The sequence below is a fragment of the Cervus elaphus genome, chromosome 24, assembly GCF_910594005.1.
Source record: "Cervus elaphus chromosome 24, mCerEla1.1, whole genome shotgun sequence".
Classification (NCBI taxonomy): domain Eukaryota; kingdom Metazoa; phylum Chordata; class Mammalia; order Artiodactyla; family Cervidae; genus Cervus; species Cervus elaphus.
Window position 1 is genome coordinate 69,953,440 of NC_057838.1, and position 17,396 is coordinate 69,970,835.

A 17,396-nucleotide genomic window follows, 5' to 3' on the forward strand; every position below is an offset into this window, starting at 1 on the left:
TGGCCTTGCCCGAGAGAGGCCTGCCTTCGCCCGCGGTCTGCGGGAGGCGCCCCACGTCGCCCGTGGCAGGCGTGTCTCTGGTTAGGGTGGGGGCGGCCACACGGGGTGAGGGCGCTGGAGGCTGGCGGGGCAAGTCCGGCAGTGTGGGCCGGGTCCCGTGTCAGTTTTGTAAGGGTGCATGCCGGCAGCTCTCCTGGGCGGACAACCAGGCGTGAGGGGGCCTCCCCTAGCCCCCCAGCCCCTGCTCTCGGCCGTCAGCTCGTCAGGCCAGGCCCCATCCTGACACGGAGGCCGGGGTGCTCCGGGGCCGTCATCGGTCACTAACAGAGCCCCAGTAAACACTGGACGCCAGGGCTACTGGGAGCCACTCTGTGGTTGGTCCTTTCATCGTCTTAAACATCGCTTTTCCAGAGAAAAAGCTTTGAATTTTGATGGAGTCCAATTTATTGATTTTTTTTCCTTTTATAGAATACGGTGTTGGAGCCATGTTTAAGAGTTCTTCACCAAGGCTTAGGGCTTGAGAATTTTTCTGTTTTTTTTGAGAAATTTCATAGTTTTATAGTTATAGTTTTACAGGTTCTGATTCATTTGGAGTTAACTTTTGTATAACGCACAAGGTTTAGATGGAGTTTTTCCCTCAGGTAACATGCTGTGAGCTTTGGGCCATCATGACTCGATATTGTCTGTAGTGTGAAATGATCACCACCCATCATCACGTCCACTGAAGTCTTTGTGATGAGAATGTTAAGGTCTACTCTCCCAGTGACTTTATGCAGATTTATGAACCAGTCACCGGGCTGTACGTGACCTCCCCAGGACTGACTTTGTAAAGGCCTTCGTAACCTTCTGACCCTTCACCCACGGTGCTCACCGCACATGCAGATTCTGGTTCCCGGTGTGTTTGCCGCGTTTGTGAACTTGGGTTTTTACTGTTTTGTTTCTGTTTCTCTAGATGCCACACCAAGTTGACGTCATGGGCAAAATTAGGGCAATGCATGTGGAACACACTCATTCACAGGGTGAGAGACTGGATCAGGGTCAGGCTCAAGGTCAGGTTCAAGGTGAAGTTCCGGTTTGAGGTTAAGTATGAAGTCAACCTAAAATCAGGACAAGCCGTGGTCACAGTGGGTAAGTGACAGTCATTTCAAGGCCAGGCGGTGTCAGGTCAGCATCACTGCAACAAGTCACTGCTGTTTCTCAAACGGAACTTCCTCTCGTTGGCTGGAACTGAGATGAATGCAGACACACCACCACACACGCGTCTCAGTTCACATTCTTACTGGGAGACAGAGCAAATGCAAAGGCTCTAAGGAGTATGACAGGTAAGAATTTGCATTAGGGCAAACGCTCCATATCCCATTCCCTTCAGAAGCACATCTTACTCCTTGTTGGAGCCAACCTGCTTCTCTCAAGAGCACGTGCAGTCTTGGGAGGACTGCGGGAAAAGACACGGCACTAGTGGAGTTCCGTCTCCGCCTACTTCTTACTGTGGACAAACCAAATCCAGGCAAGTGTAGCTGCGTGTGTGCGGCGCACAAGATGACGCTGGGCTGACGGGACGTTAGGATGGGTGAGTCCCAGGCTGGAGAGGAAGTTGTCACGGTGGGCTTGAAAGTGGGAATATAACAGGGTCAGATTCAAGGTCATTTCAAGGGGACCATGCTTAGGATGATTTGTCAGTGAGGAGAGGAAACTGAGGACTGAGTCAAATTCAGTTCAAAGTCAAATCTGATTTAAATTTGACTGGCTGTGGTTGGGTTCAGGGCCACGAAGTTATGTTCAAGCTCATTCCAGAGCATGGCAGGCCTGTGCGGGAGCATGCAGAATGAGCCGTATTGTAAGCGTGGTCTACCATCTAATATTATCTGAGTAAACGGACTTTCTCTATGTCTCTTCACACTTATTTTCCCAAGATAATTTTAATAACTTCATTGAAGAAACTTTTGATCCAATACATTTGTTATTTAAAATAAGTTGGTGAGTTTATAGTGCTATGAAGTCACCGTGGTCCACTCGAACAATGCCTTCATCACTCCACACAACTCCACTGAGCCTGTCTGAAGCCAGGATCCTGCCCCCACCCCACTCAGCCCCAGGTCCCTGCAGGTTTGACTTCTGTTTAAATTTGTCTATTCTGAACATTGCACATGAAGTCACACGGTGTGTAATGTTCTGCATCCTCCTCCTCTGCTGAGGCTGAGGCCCGTCCGTGTTGCTCATCAGTTTCTTGTTTCTGCAGAGTACATCCACTGCACGGACACTTGTGTGATCCCACACTTGTGTATCCATTTGCTAGTGGAGTTGCTTCCATCAGTTCAGGTGACTTGCTCAGTTGTGTCCAGTTCTTTGCTTCCGTATTTCACCTGTTATGAACAATGCTGCCAAGAGCAGTGGCATAGGAGGAGGGTTTGAGAGGGTATGATTTTATTTCTCTTAGATTCACAGGAGTGAAGTTGTTGGGTCATACGCTAAGCGTATGTTTAGCTTAAGAAACTGGCAGATTTTTCCAGCAGGGATTGTACTATTTTCATTCCCACCAGTACTGTGGGGAGGTTCCATTTTCTTGAAGTCCTCATAATGCTTGGTATTGTCTTTTTTGTATTATAGTGACCCTGGTCCATGTGTAGTGAAACTCCTCTGTGTGTGTGTGTTTTATTAAATATTTATCGGGCTGCATCGGGTCTGAGCTGTGGCGTGCGGGCTCAGCAGTTGCAGCGCGTGGGGTTACTTCCCTGGACGCACGTCGGGTCTCAGTTCCCAGACCGGGCACTGAACCCACGCCCCCGTGCTGGATGGCAGACTCCCGCCACTGACAACCAGGGGGTCAAGTTCCCCCATCACGGTTTTAGTGCATGCGCTGCCGCAGGGAGCACCCATCACGGTTTTAATTGGCATTTTCCTAGTGACTAACAATTTTGAGAACATTTTCTAATTCTTAGAAAACAGTTTGAATGTTTTGATAAAATGTTTATGTTAATTCTAGTCTTTTGCCCATTTTGTTTTCTTACTATTGAGTCATAATAGTTATTATTTTTCATACTCTAGATGCAAGGTCTCCGTAAGATACATGATTTGCAAATAGTTTCTATGTCTGGCTTACCTTTTTATTCTGTCTAAAGGTGACTTTAATACATACATGGTTATAGCACTATTAAATATATTTTAAAAACAAGGCAGGTCACTGTAAGGATAATCATTGCTTTTTGGAGGTGGTTGAGGTCAGAGGGCAAAGTCCGTTTCCCTATCTTGTTCACGGTCAGGACCAGAGGGCTGCAGCCTGGTTTGTGAAGTGAGCACCACTCGGGGTCCACTCACCGTGGCCCGGCACCGGGCCCCCCACGCCCAGCGCAGGAGGCAGGGCCAGAGCGCGGGGAGCCGTCGTGGTCCTGAGTGTCCGGGGTGTGAGCCCAGAGCGGCCGGAGGAAGCAAACCGCCGGGGGCCTGAGAAGCGCGGCGGGTAGCGCCCAAGGCGCGGTCTGCCAGCCTCCAGCCTCCAGCGACTGACACGGGGCCGTTTCTAACACTGGTCCTCGCGGCATCTGCCGTCCCAGGATGGCTCATCTGTACTGGAACGTGGGCCCTGCTGCCCAACCCTCCTGTCCTGTCAAGAGTCAGAAACCCAGAACCACGCAAAGGCCGCGTGTCAACGACCACGCAGGTTAAACCACAGCAAACCCAAAGGCCGCTCACGGCCCCGCCTCTGCACGGACAGCGCGCTCTCCAGCCGGGGTCCCACCCCGCACTGTGATCAGAAACATAGACGGCACACACCGGGGGCCGTGCTGAGGGGCTGGATGCAGGGAGTCCCGCAGACGTGCTGCGTTGCCGCTCGAGAGGAAGCGCCGTGAGGGCGACCAGCTGCAGGGCCGCCCCTGAGCCCAGGCCTGGAGGAAAAGACGGGGCGAAGACAGACGGTCTTTGTTCTTGGTACATTTTATTGGCATCACGTTCGTCTCTTTACAGAACTTGGCCCACACCCTGGGACGCAGGCCCTGTGAAGCAGGCTACAGTGCGGGGGCGGGGGGCGGGGCAGCCCCGCCAGGGAGCGGGGGCTCGGGGGCTACACTGGGGAGTGGGGGGCGGGGGGAAGGTGTGCTCACCGAGGACGCCACACCCCGAGAGGAGCGCCTTCTAGAACAAAGGTACCGTCGCTAGGACAGGTCTGGGAGGGCCTCCTCTCCCTCTTGGACGTGGATGCTAATCTAACGGGAGTTTTAAAGTGTGGCGCAGGAAAGAAAAAGGGAAAATGAGAGTTTTGTGAAACAGCTGTTTCTCCATTGCACACACCAAAGTATTATGCAAATCACCTCTTGGAAAACTGGTACACAGAAGGGAACGGGACAGTTTCCCCTGGAGAGATGCAAAGCTGTTTGGCTCTGAAGTCTTTGATAAAAGGCGTACATGATTCTCCTGTCTACTGTACAGAATACTGCCTCCTGCTGGACTTCAACTCTTGAGGTGCTGAACACGCTGAGATCCAGACCAGGTTCAGCCCTCTGTCTCTACGCCTGCATCACAGGACTTAAACACATAACCCAAGAATTTCTTACACTGATTTATACATTTTAATTGGTTGCATATATTAACATGTACTATAAGATTCTTTTCTACGAAGCATTACATAATAAATGGATACTGTAAAAAGATCTGATTAGTTAAAAGTAACAAGCATTAACAGATACATACAAAACTCAGCCTGATCAGACTGGGTGTGAGCCTGTGATGGAGCGCAGGGCACCAGCCTTCCCACGTGGCGGCCTTCACAGGAGGGGGGGGGGTAAAAAGACCACAAGACGGTTAAAAAAATCAGAACTAATTAGACACAGATTAACTGTAAACAGTTCTCTCTCCAGTGGACAAAAGGAAGAAGCTTCCCACGCAGACTCCACCCCAGGCGGGGGTCTGCCGCCGGCCCTGCTGCCGTGGAGCCCGGGGGCGGGCGGTGGGTCTGTCGGGCGTGTGCGGGGGTCGGCGGTGTGCTGGGCTCTCCGGGCAGTGGGGTGAGAGATGACTGTCTGTGTGGAGAGGGGGGCTCGTGGAAGAAGGCCTGCGTGTGTTCTCGGTCGTGAGGGCTCCGTGCTCCGCTCGCCCGCCCCCTCAGCAGCTGCAGCCCTCGGCCGCGGGCTTGGTGCGGTCGTTCTTGTCCAGTTTGATGGGCTCGGGGAACTCGTTGTACAGCTCCACCTCGGTTTCCTGGGCAGGGAGAGAGGTGATGACCCCGGGCCAGGGGCGGACCCCGCAGCGGAGGGGCCGGGCGGGCAGGACGGGTGACGAGGAACAGGCTGACGCCCTCTGCCCGCAGGCGCCCGCTCTGGGGGCTTCTGCCAGCGCCCGACAAAGCCACGGTCTGGGGCCCCGGCCCTCGCCCCCGCGAGCTCGCCCTGCGCGCCTCTCTCTGGACCCGTCTGCTGCTGTCTCTTCCAGGCTTCAGGAGAGCGCGCGCCCACGGCTGCACACGCAGGGCCTGCCCGGGACAACTCCCTCACCGCGGGGCCCACGGGACAGGGACTGGGGTCATTTCACGGGGATGCGGGCTGAATTAACATGTTCCCAGCGAGGGGCAGCTTCCTGCTTCCTAGGGAATAAAATTCACCTGTCCCTTAGACACGAGCACGCGCGGTCGAGGTCCTCCAGGGAACCTGCTCCGATCACAGTGCTGGCCACGCCCAGGACTGCCCGTATTGTGAAGCGCTCTCTCCCTGAGGGGCAAGCGCCTGCGGCCTGCTCCGCTCACAGCTCAGCACCACCAGGACCTTCCCAACCTGGAGGCGAGCGGCTCCAGCAGCAGTGGCCTATCCCGCCTGCTGCTCCCCGCCCTGAGCGGCGCTCATCTGCTTTCTGTCTTAACGGAGGCCTCAGCAGAGGCCAGGTTCGCTGGCCCCTCGATTGAGGACCTGTGGCCCCGAAACCGACAGAAAATAAAAGTGTGTCCTTGAGCCACACGGTCTGTGGAGTCTGTCTGATGCCTGCTGCTGACTGACAGTTGTGCGGTTCAGTCAGAACCTCGGGGAAGGTTCATTTATTTTGGGGGGGGGGGGAGGATGGAGGAGGAAGAAGTTGCACCTGGAGTACAAGCCTTAGTTTAAATGGATAATGAACCACACACAGCCAAGCAGACAGCTGGTGAGGGCAGAGGCAGTGGGACCGGGACGGCCCGCGCAGGGAGCACGCAGACTGCAGAGGGGCCCCGACGCACGGGGGGCGGGCTCCAGCAGAGGGAAGTTCTCCACTGCGGCCACAGGGGCTGAGGAAGGCCCGCCACACACGGCTCACCCCTCAGCTCTGCGCACGGCGAGTCCGGGGCGACGGCCCCTCTGCGGAGCGTGGGCGCTGCTCCGGGGGGCCGCCGCAGTGCCGGAACCGAGGGGCACCGCTGTCCCCAGGGACAGCCGGACGGTCTGCCGCCCGCAACCCCAGCTCTAGGGGCATGAGCGCTCGGGGGAGAGCACTGCCCTGCCGCCGGGATCGGAAGAGCCTTCACCGGGCGCGTGTCAGCAAGACGCCCCTGGTACTGGGGGGGGGGGATGCTGAACAAACAGCACAGAGGAAACGCAGGGGAACCTTCTCCAAGGAATACGCTTCCTAGAGCCTTTGGGGTTAACCTTTATGAGAATCGTTTAGGATAACTCCGAACAGGAGGAGCGTGCCAAGCAGGGCAGGCCCTCCCGAGGGGCCTCGGTGCCCGTGGAGCTGACTCAGACGACGGGATAGGCCGCTCTCCAAGGCCCGCCACCGCCCCTGGCTGCAGAGGGCCCGCGGGGAGAGGTGCAGGCGGAGGGGGCCAGGCCGGAGCTCCGTCCCCACAGGCGCCGATGGCTGCAGACACCCACCTGCTTGAGCGCGTTCCGGGCGATCGTCTGGAAGGCCTGCTCCACATTGATGGCCTCCTTGGCACTGGTCTCGAAGTAGGGAATGTTGTTTTTGCTGTAGCACCAGGCCTGTGCCCGCTTGGTGGCCACCTGAAGGACAGGCAGGGCACAGGTGCCAGGAAGAGCAGGCATCCCACCGGAGGACCCCTGGGACCCCCCCCCCCGCCGCCCCGCCCCCGGGCACCGCCCACCAGCCCCGCCCCTGTCCCAGGACTCCGTCTCCAGGTCTGCAGCCCCTCCTGTGACTGCTCAACGCACCTGCCTGGGCCCCTGGCCTGATCGCACACCCAGACCCCAGAGCCCCCAACCCAGTCCCCTCCTGTTTCCTGACTCCTCCCCACCCCGCACCCGAGCCTGTTTTCAGGCACGAGAGAAGGAATAATTCACTGAGGAGAGAGCTGACTGGTCAAAAATAAACGGGGCTATAAGGAGATCCAACCAGTCCATCCTGAAGGAGTCCTGGGTGTTCATTGGAAGGACTGATGCTGAAGCTGAAACTCCAATACTTTGGCCACCTGATGCGAAGAGTTGACTCATTGGAAAAGACCCTGATGCTGGGAGGGATTGGGGGCAGGAAGAGAAGGGGACGACAGAGGATGAGATGGCTGGATGGCATCACCGACTCAATGGACATGAGTTTGAGTAAACTCCGGGAGTTGGTGATGGACAGGGAGGCCTGGTGTGCTGCCATTCTTGGGGTCTCAAAGAGTCGGACGCGCCTGAGCGACTGAACTGAACTGATACTTAAGAAAACTTGATCTACATTCCCCAGAGAGATGCTACTGGAAAGGAAGCCAGAGCAGTTTTACTCAAATCCCAAAGCAACGCCCTCACCCACGGGATCTGGGGAGGCCCCCGGAGCGCTAGGACGACAGCTGAGGGCAACCGAACCCTCCTCCCGGGTCAGAGGCAGAGGTGCCAACAAGCCCAAGTCATGGCCATGCGGGCGGTGTGGGGGTCTCAACGGGCCTCCTGGGCCCCAGTCCCCAAGGGCAGCCGGCCTGGAGACGGTGCACGCCCAGAGCCACGAGGCCAGAAGACCGAGGTCCCACGGGGCCTAGAGGTCAATCCCAGACAGGAGCCAGGAGGACTGGCAGGGGGCCGCTCCCCGGGGCGCTCCGACCCCGCACACCCTCCCCGCTCTGCTCCCAGGGAGCCGGGCCCCACCCAAGGGCAGCCAGGAGCCCCCGTGTTAGTTGTACTCTGCCCCTGCAGGGGTCGCACGCAGACAGAAAGGTGGGGTGATCCTCGGGGCACGTGGTTCTTCACCAGTCAAACCTGAACTCTGGCACTGTCCCCGGGGCCTCACGCCCCCTTTAAAGGCGGCCCCCACCAAAGACCCCACTGTCGCCAGCACGCACCTGTCTGTTTTCGAGATCAATCTTGTTTCCCAACACGACAAAGGGGAAGTTCTCGGGGTCCCGGGGACTGGCCTGGATGAGAAACTCGTCTCTCCAGCTGTCAAGGGTCTTGAAGGTGTTGGGGGCGGTCACGTCGAACACCAGAACGCAGCAGTCGGCACCTCTGTAGAAGGCCACGCCCAGGGACTGGAACCGCTCCTGTCCAGCCGTGTCCCAGATCTGCCCAAGACACACCGTCACTCCTAGGGGCGCGGCCCAGGACAGGGGGCGCGGGGGACACCAGGGCCACCCCAAGATGAGCACCTCAGGGCTCAGGGCGGGGGCGGAGCACCCTGACCGCCGGCAGCTGAGTGCACGCGCCCGAAGCCCGGAGACGCTCCAAACTGCGGGTCCTGATCCAGGTGGAGGTCACACGGGGAGGCATGCAGGGGAAAGCTGCGCCGTAACCCGAGGAGCTCCATACTCGCAGAGCTTCCCGCGGGGGATCATCTGTTCAGTGTACGTTTACTTTTGCTTATTTGGCTACACCGTGAGGCTTGCAGGATTTTAGTTCCCCAGCCAGGGACTGAACCTGGGCCCTCAGCAGTGAGAGCACAGATCCTAACTACCAGGCCAGCAGGGAACTCCCAAATTGTACATTTGTTTACATTTAAGTATCTTACTGTATATAACATTTACCTTAAAAAAAACAAACTTATTTTTATTATATCTCAAGAGACGAAACAGAAGCACTGTGTGAGGAGGGCAAGGGAGGGGGAGAGGAACGAAGGGAAGGCAGTGAGGACCCAGCACAGAGGGCAGGTGCTGACCGAGCGCACAGGGCACTCAGCTCTCAGGGCTTCCCATCAGGCACTGCTCCGCCAGGCCGGGGTGCAGGGCACACCTCCTCGAAGCCCCGGACCCCAGCAGGGCCCCGGTCGCCGGGAGGGACAGCCGGTGTTCCCAGGACAGGCCCCAGTGCCGGGGCAGAAGGCACGCGGTTACCTCCGCTGACAGCAGTTGCCACCTGCTGGACCCTCTGTCTGTCTGTCTGCAGGAAAGCACTTAGCTTCAGAACAGCACGAGAATCTGAACCATCCTCACAGCCCGAGTAAAAACGATGCCCACAGCGCCGGCTGGGACTCAAGGCCTGGGTTTTAGGTCAACATGGAGTGCAGACTGAGCCACCCGTCTCATCTAAGGCTCCGTGCAGCCGGCCCGGCCTCCTGAGACCGCAGCACTCGCGGAACACGCCAACCTCCCAGGGCCGCACGGACGGCCTCCTGCACAAATCCGGGCCGATGTCTGCCCAGAGGCAGCGAGCCCGCACGCGGACAACCCGGGGCACGGGGCCGTGCGGGGGCCCCGTCACGCCAGCAAGCTGCAGTCACATCGCGGACCTGCCGCTCCTGCCTGGGGTGCGCCTCTGAGGCTCTCTGCCCCGGAGTCGAGGGAGGTGCGCCCTCCTCCTCGCAGCCAGGCACCCGGGGGCAGAGCAGCCCGCCCGGAGAACAAGCCGCAGCCGCCGGACCCACTGCAGCCTCGTTCAGCCTCGCCACCGCGCTTCCCGGTCGTTCCTGCTCCTCTGGCTGCTTTCAAGTTTGTCTCAAAAAGGTGTTTCTTTCAACATGGTTTTTCCAGTCTTCTTAATTTACCCCTCTTGGAATGTGGGCCTCCCTGAATCTGTGGACTGGTACCACACCTGCTGTGGAAACTTCCTAGCAAGTACGCATCTCTGATCTACCCGCTCTTCCGAGGCAATGAAAAGTCGGAGCTGCTCACCCAGTCCTGCTTCTACCTGCTCCCCTTCCCATCACTCTCCTTCCTCTCAGCCCGCGACTGCTGTGTCCCATCTGCCAACACTGTCTAACTTCTAATTCTGGGTTTCCGTGTTTCACTCTCAGCAACCCTACTGACCCATGCCACCTGCTTAGCTGCTTCTCCGCAGACGCACGGACGCTGCGTTTCTTTCAAACAAATCCGCTCGAGCTGCCAGGGAGGTTCCCGCTGGTCCTTGCTGTGCTGCCTTCTCTGAATCATCTCTCTTCGGCATGTTGCTGGAGAGAAACAGGAGGATTCCTCCAGACCTGGAATGAGGATGCCTTTGTCCGGAGATGGTGTTTTCATTCACTTCCAGCCTTTTACGCTGGCCGCAGAAGCCTGAGCGCGCCTCTGTTCCAACCCGAGGACCACGTTTTCTTTCGCACTCTTTCCAGACTCTGCTCGGTGCCCTGGGTTCTCGGCGGGTGCACCGACTTCAGGAAACTCTTAAGATCTGAGCTTATGGGGCTTCATCAGACTGGCCCCGAGCTGGGAGGAGCTGGGCCTCCCTTCTGCAAGCCCTCGTGGCTATGAGAACCACGGCTGTCTGTCTGCGCCAGGACACGGGGGTCTTCAGGCAACACCTGAGCCCGGGACCCGGATGTAGCCCCCGGCCGCGCCGCAAAGCTGAGAACTCACCTGTCCGCTTGCTTCTCCTGCACCCGTACCCGTCCTCTCTCCCCAAGTGCTCTAAGGATTCTGGCTTCTGGCATTCCAGTTTTCTTTGAGGTGATTTGCTCAGCTCAGTGCTGAAGTTCACGGTTTCCCCCGCTGAGTGTAACCTGAGGTTTACCTGTGCAGTCTGTCTGCGTTTTCTAAGCCTCCCACACGTCCATCTCTCAGGCGCTGTCTTCCTCAGTCTCCAGCCCTTGTCCAGAAGCCTCCCGTCTCCTCACTACTCCCTCAAGAACTCATTTTCTGTCCGGAAGTTGTGCATCTCCCGACAGGGTGGGCTTACCTTTGTCTTCGGCAGGAGTGACAGAGGGTTATGTCAGATCCTGCAAAGCTCTCTGTGCCCCGTGGAGCAGAGACATGTACAGCGAGACGGCGTGTCCCCCACCAGGGGCAGGGCAGCAGAGCCCCAGGTGCACCCCACAGGCCAGCATCACCCCTCCCGGGGCCTGAGGCCTGGAGTCCTGTTTCCACAGCCCTCCCAGGCCCCAGGAGCCCTGCGTGTCTGTGTGTCCAACGGGGCCTCAGCTCCGCAGCCCGCCCCGTGCAGGCCATGTCTCGTCCTGAAGACTGACAGAATGCCATCCCTGCTGTAACTCCACAAACCACCGCCGCAGGAGCCTGAGCTTATCATCAGCTTCCGCTTCTCTCTATCTGAAAATCTTTTCTCTCAAGCTTGGCTTACGCAAACTTTCGTCACACACAGAGACTGAGGTTTCCCTGACCACAACGTCACGTTTGCTTCCGGTGTACCACCTTGTGGTTTTACACTTTTATGTCACAGAAGGGCCCCCACAACATCCAGTGGTTACAGTTCTGCCACCTGGAGAGCACCCCACAGCCCCCCACCTGCTTACTGTGCAGCCAGAGGCCCGCACCTCTGGACACCGGACCTGCCTGCCCACCCCCGCAGGCCGCTGTGTCTGACACGGTGCGGCGGCAGCCACATCGGCACCACCTGGAGCAGCGCGTGCCCCGGGAGCCCAAGATGCAGCTCGAGGTGAACACGGGTAGACACTCCCACTGCAGCCCGTACCATCCAGACTCTCAGCAAGCCGGGTGTCAGCCAGGACCACACGGCGTGGTCTCCCCAGGACAGCATTCAGGGCAGAGAACAGGGCGCAACTGCTGTGGAGGCAGCGGCTTCCGAACACAACACCTGGGCTGAAAGCTGGCGACGTCAGGATGCCAGAAGCTGGGGCGGAAAGGCCTGGCCGGCAGAGCCCTGAGCGAGGGCACGCGAGGCTGGTGGGAGCTTAGCTCCTCCCCAGGGATCAAGCCCAGGCCCCTGTACTGGACGCGTGGTTGGAACCACTAGACCGCCAGGGAAGCCCCAGAACGTGAAGCCTCTTAAGGAGCAAAGTGAAGGAATCGTGTTTACCCCGAGTGTTGAAAGGGAAGCCCTGGAAATCAGATTAAACTGCTACATGACAAAGCCAGACTCCCTGAACAAAACTCAACTCAAAGGGCCATGGAGAGCACAGATGAGAAGCCAGGAAAATCACTATAATGGGTGCTGTGAGGACCCAGGAGAGACGCAAGGGCTCTTCAGCCTAAAGCACGAGGCAGGCGTGCTGAGAGAGAGACGACTTAGATGCTTTGGAGACGCAAGACTGAAACTTGTAAGCTGCCAACTTTATAGCAAAAAACTAGACCGAAACAACAACAAAACCCAGGAAGTCCAGTTCAATTCTAACTTTGGGAAAAAAAGGAAAACTGCTGGTGTGGCTTGCAGTATTGAGGACGCCCTCGGTGTCTCAGGCTGTATTGGGCAGGCCACTGGAAGGGGACTGCCTGTGAACATAACCATGAGGCCTGACCAAAGGGAGGGCGGCGCCAGGGCAGAGGCCGGCGCCCAGACCACACGAGCAGGCCGGGCCGTGGAGGGGAGGCGCTCACCTGCATGGTCACTAGCCTGTCGTCCACCATCACCTCCTTCGTCAGGAAGTCTGCCCCTATTGTGGCTTTGTACTGGTTACTGAACTTCTTGTTCACATACTGGTTCATGAGTGAGGTCTTCCCGACTCTGAAATTGGAGAAAAACCACAAGTGTTAAGTCAGGCAGGACGGGACCGCACACTGCCTCTGACGCGTGCAGTCTGGAAGGACTGTCTGTCCTGCAGAACAGGGCGGGCCCCTCCCAACGCGGGGAAGCCTCCAGTTCACCAAGTGACGGTCACGGACAGAGGCCAACCAACGCCCTCCTCCTAAAAGAAGCTCCAGCAGTAAGATCGCCCACTCGTTCATAAGTGTCTCTGCCATCCTGGGTCTCTCCGTTTAGTGGTGGTTATTCAGTCCAAGAGAGTAATGGTCAGAGGAAGCCACTGGCTCCCAGCACACATTCACACCAGCCAGACAATCTGCTGCTGTTGGTTTAGTCAGTAAGTCGTGTCCGACTCTTGCGACCCCATGGACTGTAGCCCTCTGTCCATGGGATTCTCCAGGCAAGAACACTGGAGTGGGTTGCCATTTCCTTCTCCAGGGGATCTTACCAACCCAGGAATCCAACCCGGATCTCCTGCATTGCAGGCAGATCCTTTACTGACTGAGCTATGAGGGAAGCCCAAACCGAGCTTAAAATCTGGAGCAGAAAAAGCACCAATATTCCGCCAAATCGGAATCCACCAAAGCAGGCTCCCGAGAGGTGTTTCAGTAAGAGAACTCAGCAAGTGCCCAGCTGAGTAACACCTTCCTTTCCACCAAGGAAAACACTTGCTTCACTGGCAGAGGACCTGGGAGGACAGCCCAGGGCAGTGCTCCCCGCCCGGCCACCTGCGCCCGAATGTCCAGCGGAAGACGCCAGGAAGTCTGTCAGCAGGCGAGTCTGGGGAATGGGCCGGAAAGCAGCACTTTCAGTACTGACGGTGGGGCGGAGGGACCGGAGCGAGTGAGTGCGGGAGGGGCGGCTGGGAGAGCGGAGACGGGCCGGGAGTGCGGATTCACGGATGCCGGCCAGCGCTGGCCCGCAGCTCGGGAGGGACCCTCACTTTTAAAACCAGGTGATTAAGGAAGCCAGCCAGGGTAGGAAAAGCACTGCCTTTTTAAAAGAACTTTGGAACAGGAGGCACATTTGCATTTATTATATGATTTTCAAAAGTATGCAGCCTCTGGTCTAAGTTTTCAAGGGTCACTTCAGATGCCAAGTCTGAAAAGCGCCCCCCACACCCCCTGGAATCTTCCCAGTGATCACAGAACTAATCAGTTACTTGGTCACTGGAGACTCAGGCCCAGCCGGAGGCGGGTGCAGGCACGCCTCACTCTCAGGCGGTCTGCAGAAACTGCCTTCCGCTTGCGTTTGCTCTCTTGCAGACTGCATGTCTGCGGCAGCCCTCTGTCAAGCTCGTCGGCTGGCACCGCTTTGCCAAGGACCTCTGCTCCCTTCACGTCTGTCACATTTTGACAATTCTCGCAGTAGTTATAACTCTTCCATCATTACTTTGTTATGATCTGTGATCAGTGATCTTTGATGTTGCTACTGCAAAAACATGACGTCTCACCGAAGGGTCAGCTGATGGTTAGCATTTCCTGGCAGTAAATGATTTTTAAATTACAGTATGTGCGATGCCCTTTAGACATCCGGTTACTGCTCGTGTAAGTGGTGACGGCGCGGTGCAAACATGCCTTCTCTGTGCCCCGAGAAAGCAGACGGTCCCGTGGCTCCCTTCCCTGTGATGCCGACGCCGCGGAGGTGGTCTGTAAGCACCTGCAGGGTCTCGGGCTCCGCCTGTGCTGCAGCGCCCCCCAAACCTGCAGCGTGGGTTCTGCTGTGCCCCCACGGCAGGGAGACCCGGCCCCACGGAGACCAGCACGAGAGCTCCACCAGGGTGTCAGCTCAAGTGCAGGAGGGACGCTTACCCAGAGTCTCCCAGGATGATCACCTTCAACAGCACTTTCTTCCTCGAGGTCATCCTTCAAGCTGGAAGAAAGGAGAAGGCACATGAGCAGGACAGAACTGCGAGGGGAGCCCCGCCCTCGGCACATGCACCGATGCGGCCTGGGAGCTCGGCGCCCAAGCCTTCCGGCTGGCTTCCCCCTGCCGCCTAGGGCCTGGACGGAGCGCCCAACTCAGCACGGGACTCAGGCCAGGAGCACACCAGGCAGCACCCAGGGGAGCCTGCAGGCGCACACGGCCCTCCGGGACGCTGAGGCGGCGCGGGTGAGCCTCAGTGCTGCTCACGCACGTCTCCTCAGGGGCGAGCCCTTCGTCCACCGTGAAGCAGGACGCCTCTCCCCCTGATGCCGCCTGTCTTCAAAGCACGGACCCTGCACACAGCTGGAGACCGCGGACCACCTCACAGCCGGGCGTCGGCACCCGCGGTCCTGCCCCTGCACTTCAACCACGCGGGCTCCGCAGTCCTTAAAACACCCTCAAGGGCGTCCCTGGTGGTCCAGGGGTTAGAAATCCACCAGCCAATGCAGGAGACAGGGTTTCCAGCCCTGGCCCAGGAAGTTCCCACGTGCAGCGGAGCAACTGACCCTGAGCGGCCCAGGAGCCACGGCCGCTGCGCCCAGAGCCGAGCTCCGCACCGAGGAGAGCCTCTGCGGCGACGGGGCGCGCGGCTCAGCCAGAAACCCTCCTGCAAGCGGACACGCGGCTCAGGGCTGCACGTGCGAGGGTCACCTGGACTCGACATTTTAATGTTATTACACTGATCTCTCTTCTCCTGATGGTTTCTGTCTAGACCGTTTTCTTCTCTATCTCCAGTGCTCAGCAGTTACCAAATATTGGCAGAAACAACATCTGATTTTGCAGCTCGAGACCATGTTTCCCCAGAAAGCCCTTCAGGAAGTCTTCCGGAGCCTGGACCACACAGCATGGAAGAGGCCCCACTGGTGCGCAACCTCCTGCCTCACCCTGACCCCGGATCACTTTCCTTACGGTCACGGGCCTCGTGGTCCTCAGTAATGCCTCACAGACTTTCAGGGGAAGAGCAGCGTCAGGAGGGCAGCAGTCCCGACCCTGGACCGGTGTCGGGGCTGCACCTGAGGACCACGATGAGCTCCCCTCGGCGCTGATCCCGAGAGGGCTGGGGGCTGCCACCGCCTCCAGAGCACAAGTGTCCTCAGAAAGGACCCCACACCTTCCAGGGACCCGGAGCCCTGGCCCTCCTCAGGAGACACTGGACAGGCCGGGCAGAGACGACTGGGAACCAGCAGGGGCGGCGTCCGCCTCCCCCCGTCAGCGGAGCGGGGACCTCGGGGGGCCTCGGGGCTTACACGGGACCGAGCAGGGAGGGCATGCACTCGACAGACCCTGGTGTCCTTCCAGTCCAGGCAGACAAGACTCTCCGGACGGGGCCTGACAAAAGCCACTTCTGGCTCTTCACCTGCCTGGATTCCTGAAGGCTGAGGCTGACGGCACTGGCTGCCACAGGGCCGTGACTCAAGAAGGGGAAGAAGGGAATTCCTGGCCCCACACTCCCCAGCGCTGTGACCTCGGACACACCGGTCAACCTCTCTGCTGGGAGAAGGAAAACAGCTCTTAAGCCAGAGGAAGGGTGTCAGGCCTGGATGAGGCGGCCTGGCCTCAACACCCCGACTCTTGAGCCCTCATTTCTGGGGGCTCCCCACGAGAGACACATCCAGCACAAGAGCCACTGTGCTCCACGAAGCCCAAGGCTGGGGGCCCATCAGGTACGCCCAGCCCCTCCCCACCCATCAGATGCAATCGCCAAGTGGAGACACGTGACCATAAGCAAAGCTTCCCACAACAGAGGCGCTCATGTGCCTTCAACAGGGTTCCCAAAGGGTTCCAGGAAGTCAATGAAAGGTCAATTCTCACTCAAGGGAAAGGTTTCTGTCCATCTTAACCCAAGATGTTTAAAAATGGGATTACTGAGATTAAGAATGGGATTAACTGTTTAAGACTGGGATTACTGAGTCAAAAGTATAAAAGCACTTTTATGACTTTTGCTAATTCACTTTCCTGAAGGATTTTCCAAATTTAACTGCAGCCACTGTTGCAGTAGTTAACAGATATAGGATCTAAATGAGAAAAATTTTACTGAGACAAAGAAAATCAGAATAAATGAAGAGATACCTCCTATAGGAAGCCTTAATGTAAAGATAAAAGTTCTTCCCTATTTAAGTAATTCCAAGGATTTGGGGGGAATGTGATGAAGTCATTCTATCTCTCTTAGTGAAAAATGAACAAGAGTCCCTCCCAATCCTTTCAAAAAAGAGTGGTGACAGGGAACTGGCCTAACCATCTTGGAAAGTACGTTATAAAAATACAGCATTAACATGATGGGCTGGAATTCCAGTGTTGCAGAACTCAGCAGTACAAGGCTGACCCCCACTCAGTGGAGAGCGCGGGGTTAACAGCCCTGCAGCTCATCTTCCAACACAGGACAGAGGTGGGAAGGTAAGCAACGCACAAACCAGCAGGTCTCTCCTGGAGGGGGGATCACAAACGACTTCCTTTTCTTCATATTCGCTTAACCGTCATCTTTCCAGGGGCAAACGACCTTTAAACTCAAAAAGTTATTTCCATTTTGGAGGAAAACGTCCACTGTTGATTTTTCCACTTGGTTCTGCTTCCAAGAGCATTCCTGACCTCCAGGACACGCACCCCCACGCAGCGCCTGTCAACAGGCGAGGGGGGGTCGCGGCCAGGGCCAACCCAGAGGACGCCACCGGCTTCACACTGGCAACCACTAAGAGCTATGTTTTTGTACATAATGTTCTCTAGGAT

The 17,396-nt window shown here is 57.3% G+C and overlaps 2 protein-coding genes across 2 annotated transcripts in view; both read right to left on the bottom strand.

Moving 5' to 3' along the window:
* Positions 1 to 3,917: 3,917 nt before the first annotated feature.
* Positions 3,918 to 17,396, bottom strand: part of RAB7A (RAB7A, member RAS oncogene family) — a 43,227-nt gene continuing 29,748 nt past the window's right edge. The window contains exons 2-6 of the mRNA XM_043885312.1: positions 14,558 to 14,618; positions 12,602 to 12,728; positions 8,231 to 8,449; positions 6,831 to 6,959; positions 3,918 to 5,193 (exon numbers count right to left, since the gene is read on the bottom strand). Coding sequence (XP_043741247.1) covers positions 5,098 to 5,193; positions 6,831 to 6,959; positions 8,231 to 8,449; positions 12,602 to 12,728; positions 14,558 to 14,610 — 624 coding nt within the window. The 5' untranslated portion in view covers positions 14,611 to 14,618 and the 3' untranslated portion in view covers positions 3,918 to 5,097. The remainder of the gene's footprint in view (positions 5,194 to 6,830; positions 6,960 to 8,230; positions 8,450 to 12,601; positions 12,729 to 14,557; positions 14,619 to 17,396) is intronic.
* Positions 14,630 to 17,396, bottom strand: part of LOC122682699 (atherin-like) — a 32,712-nt gene continuing 29,945 nt past the window's right edge. The window contains exon 4 of the mRNA XM_043885701.1: positions 14,630 to 16,163. Coding sequence (XP_043741636.1) covers positions 15,623 to 16,163 — 541 coding nt within the window. The 3' untranslated portion in view covers positions 14,630 to 15,622. The remainder of the gene's footprint in view (positions 16,164 to 17,396) is intronic.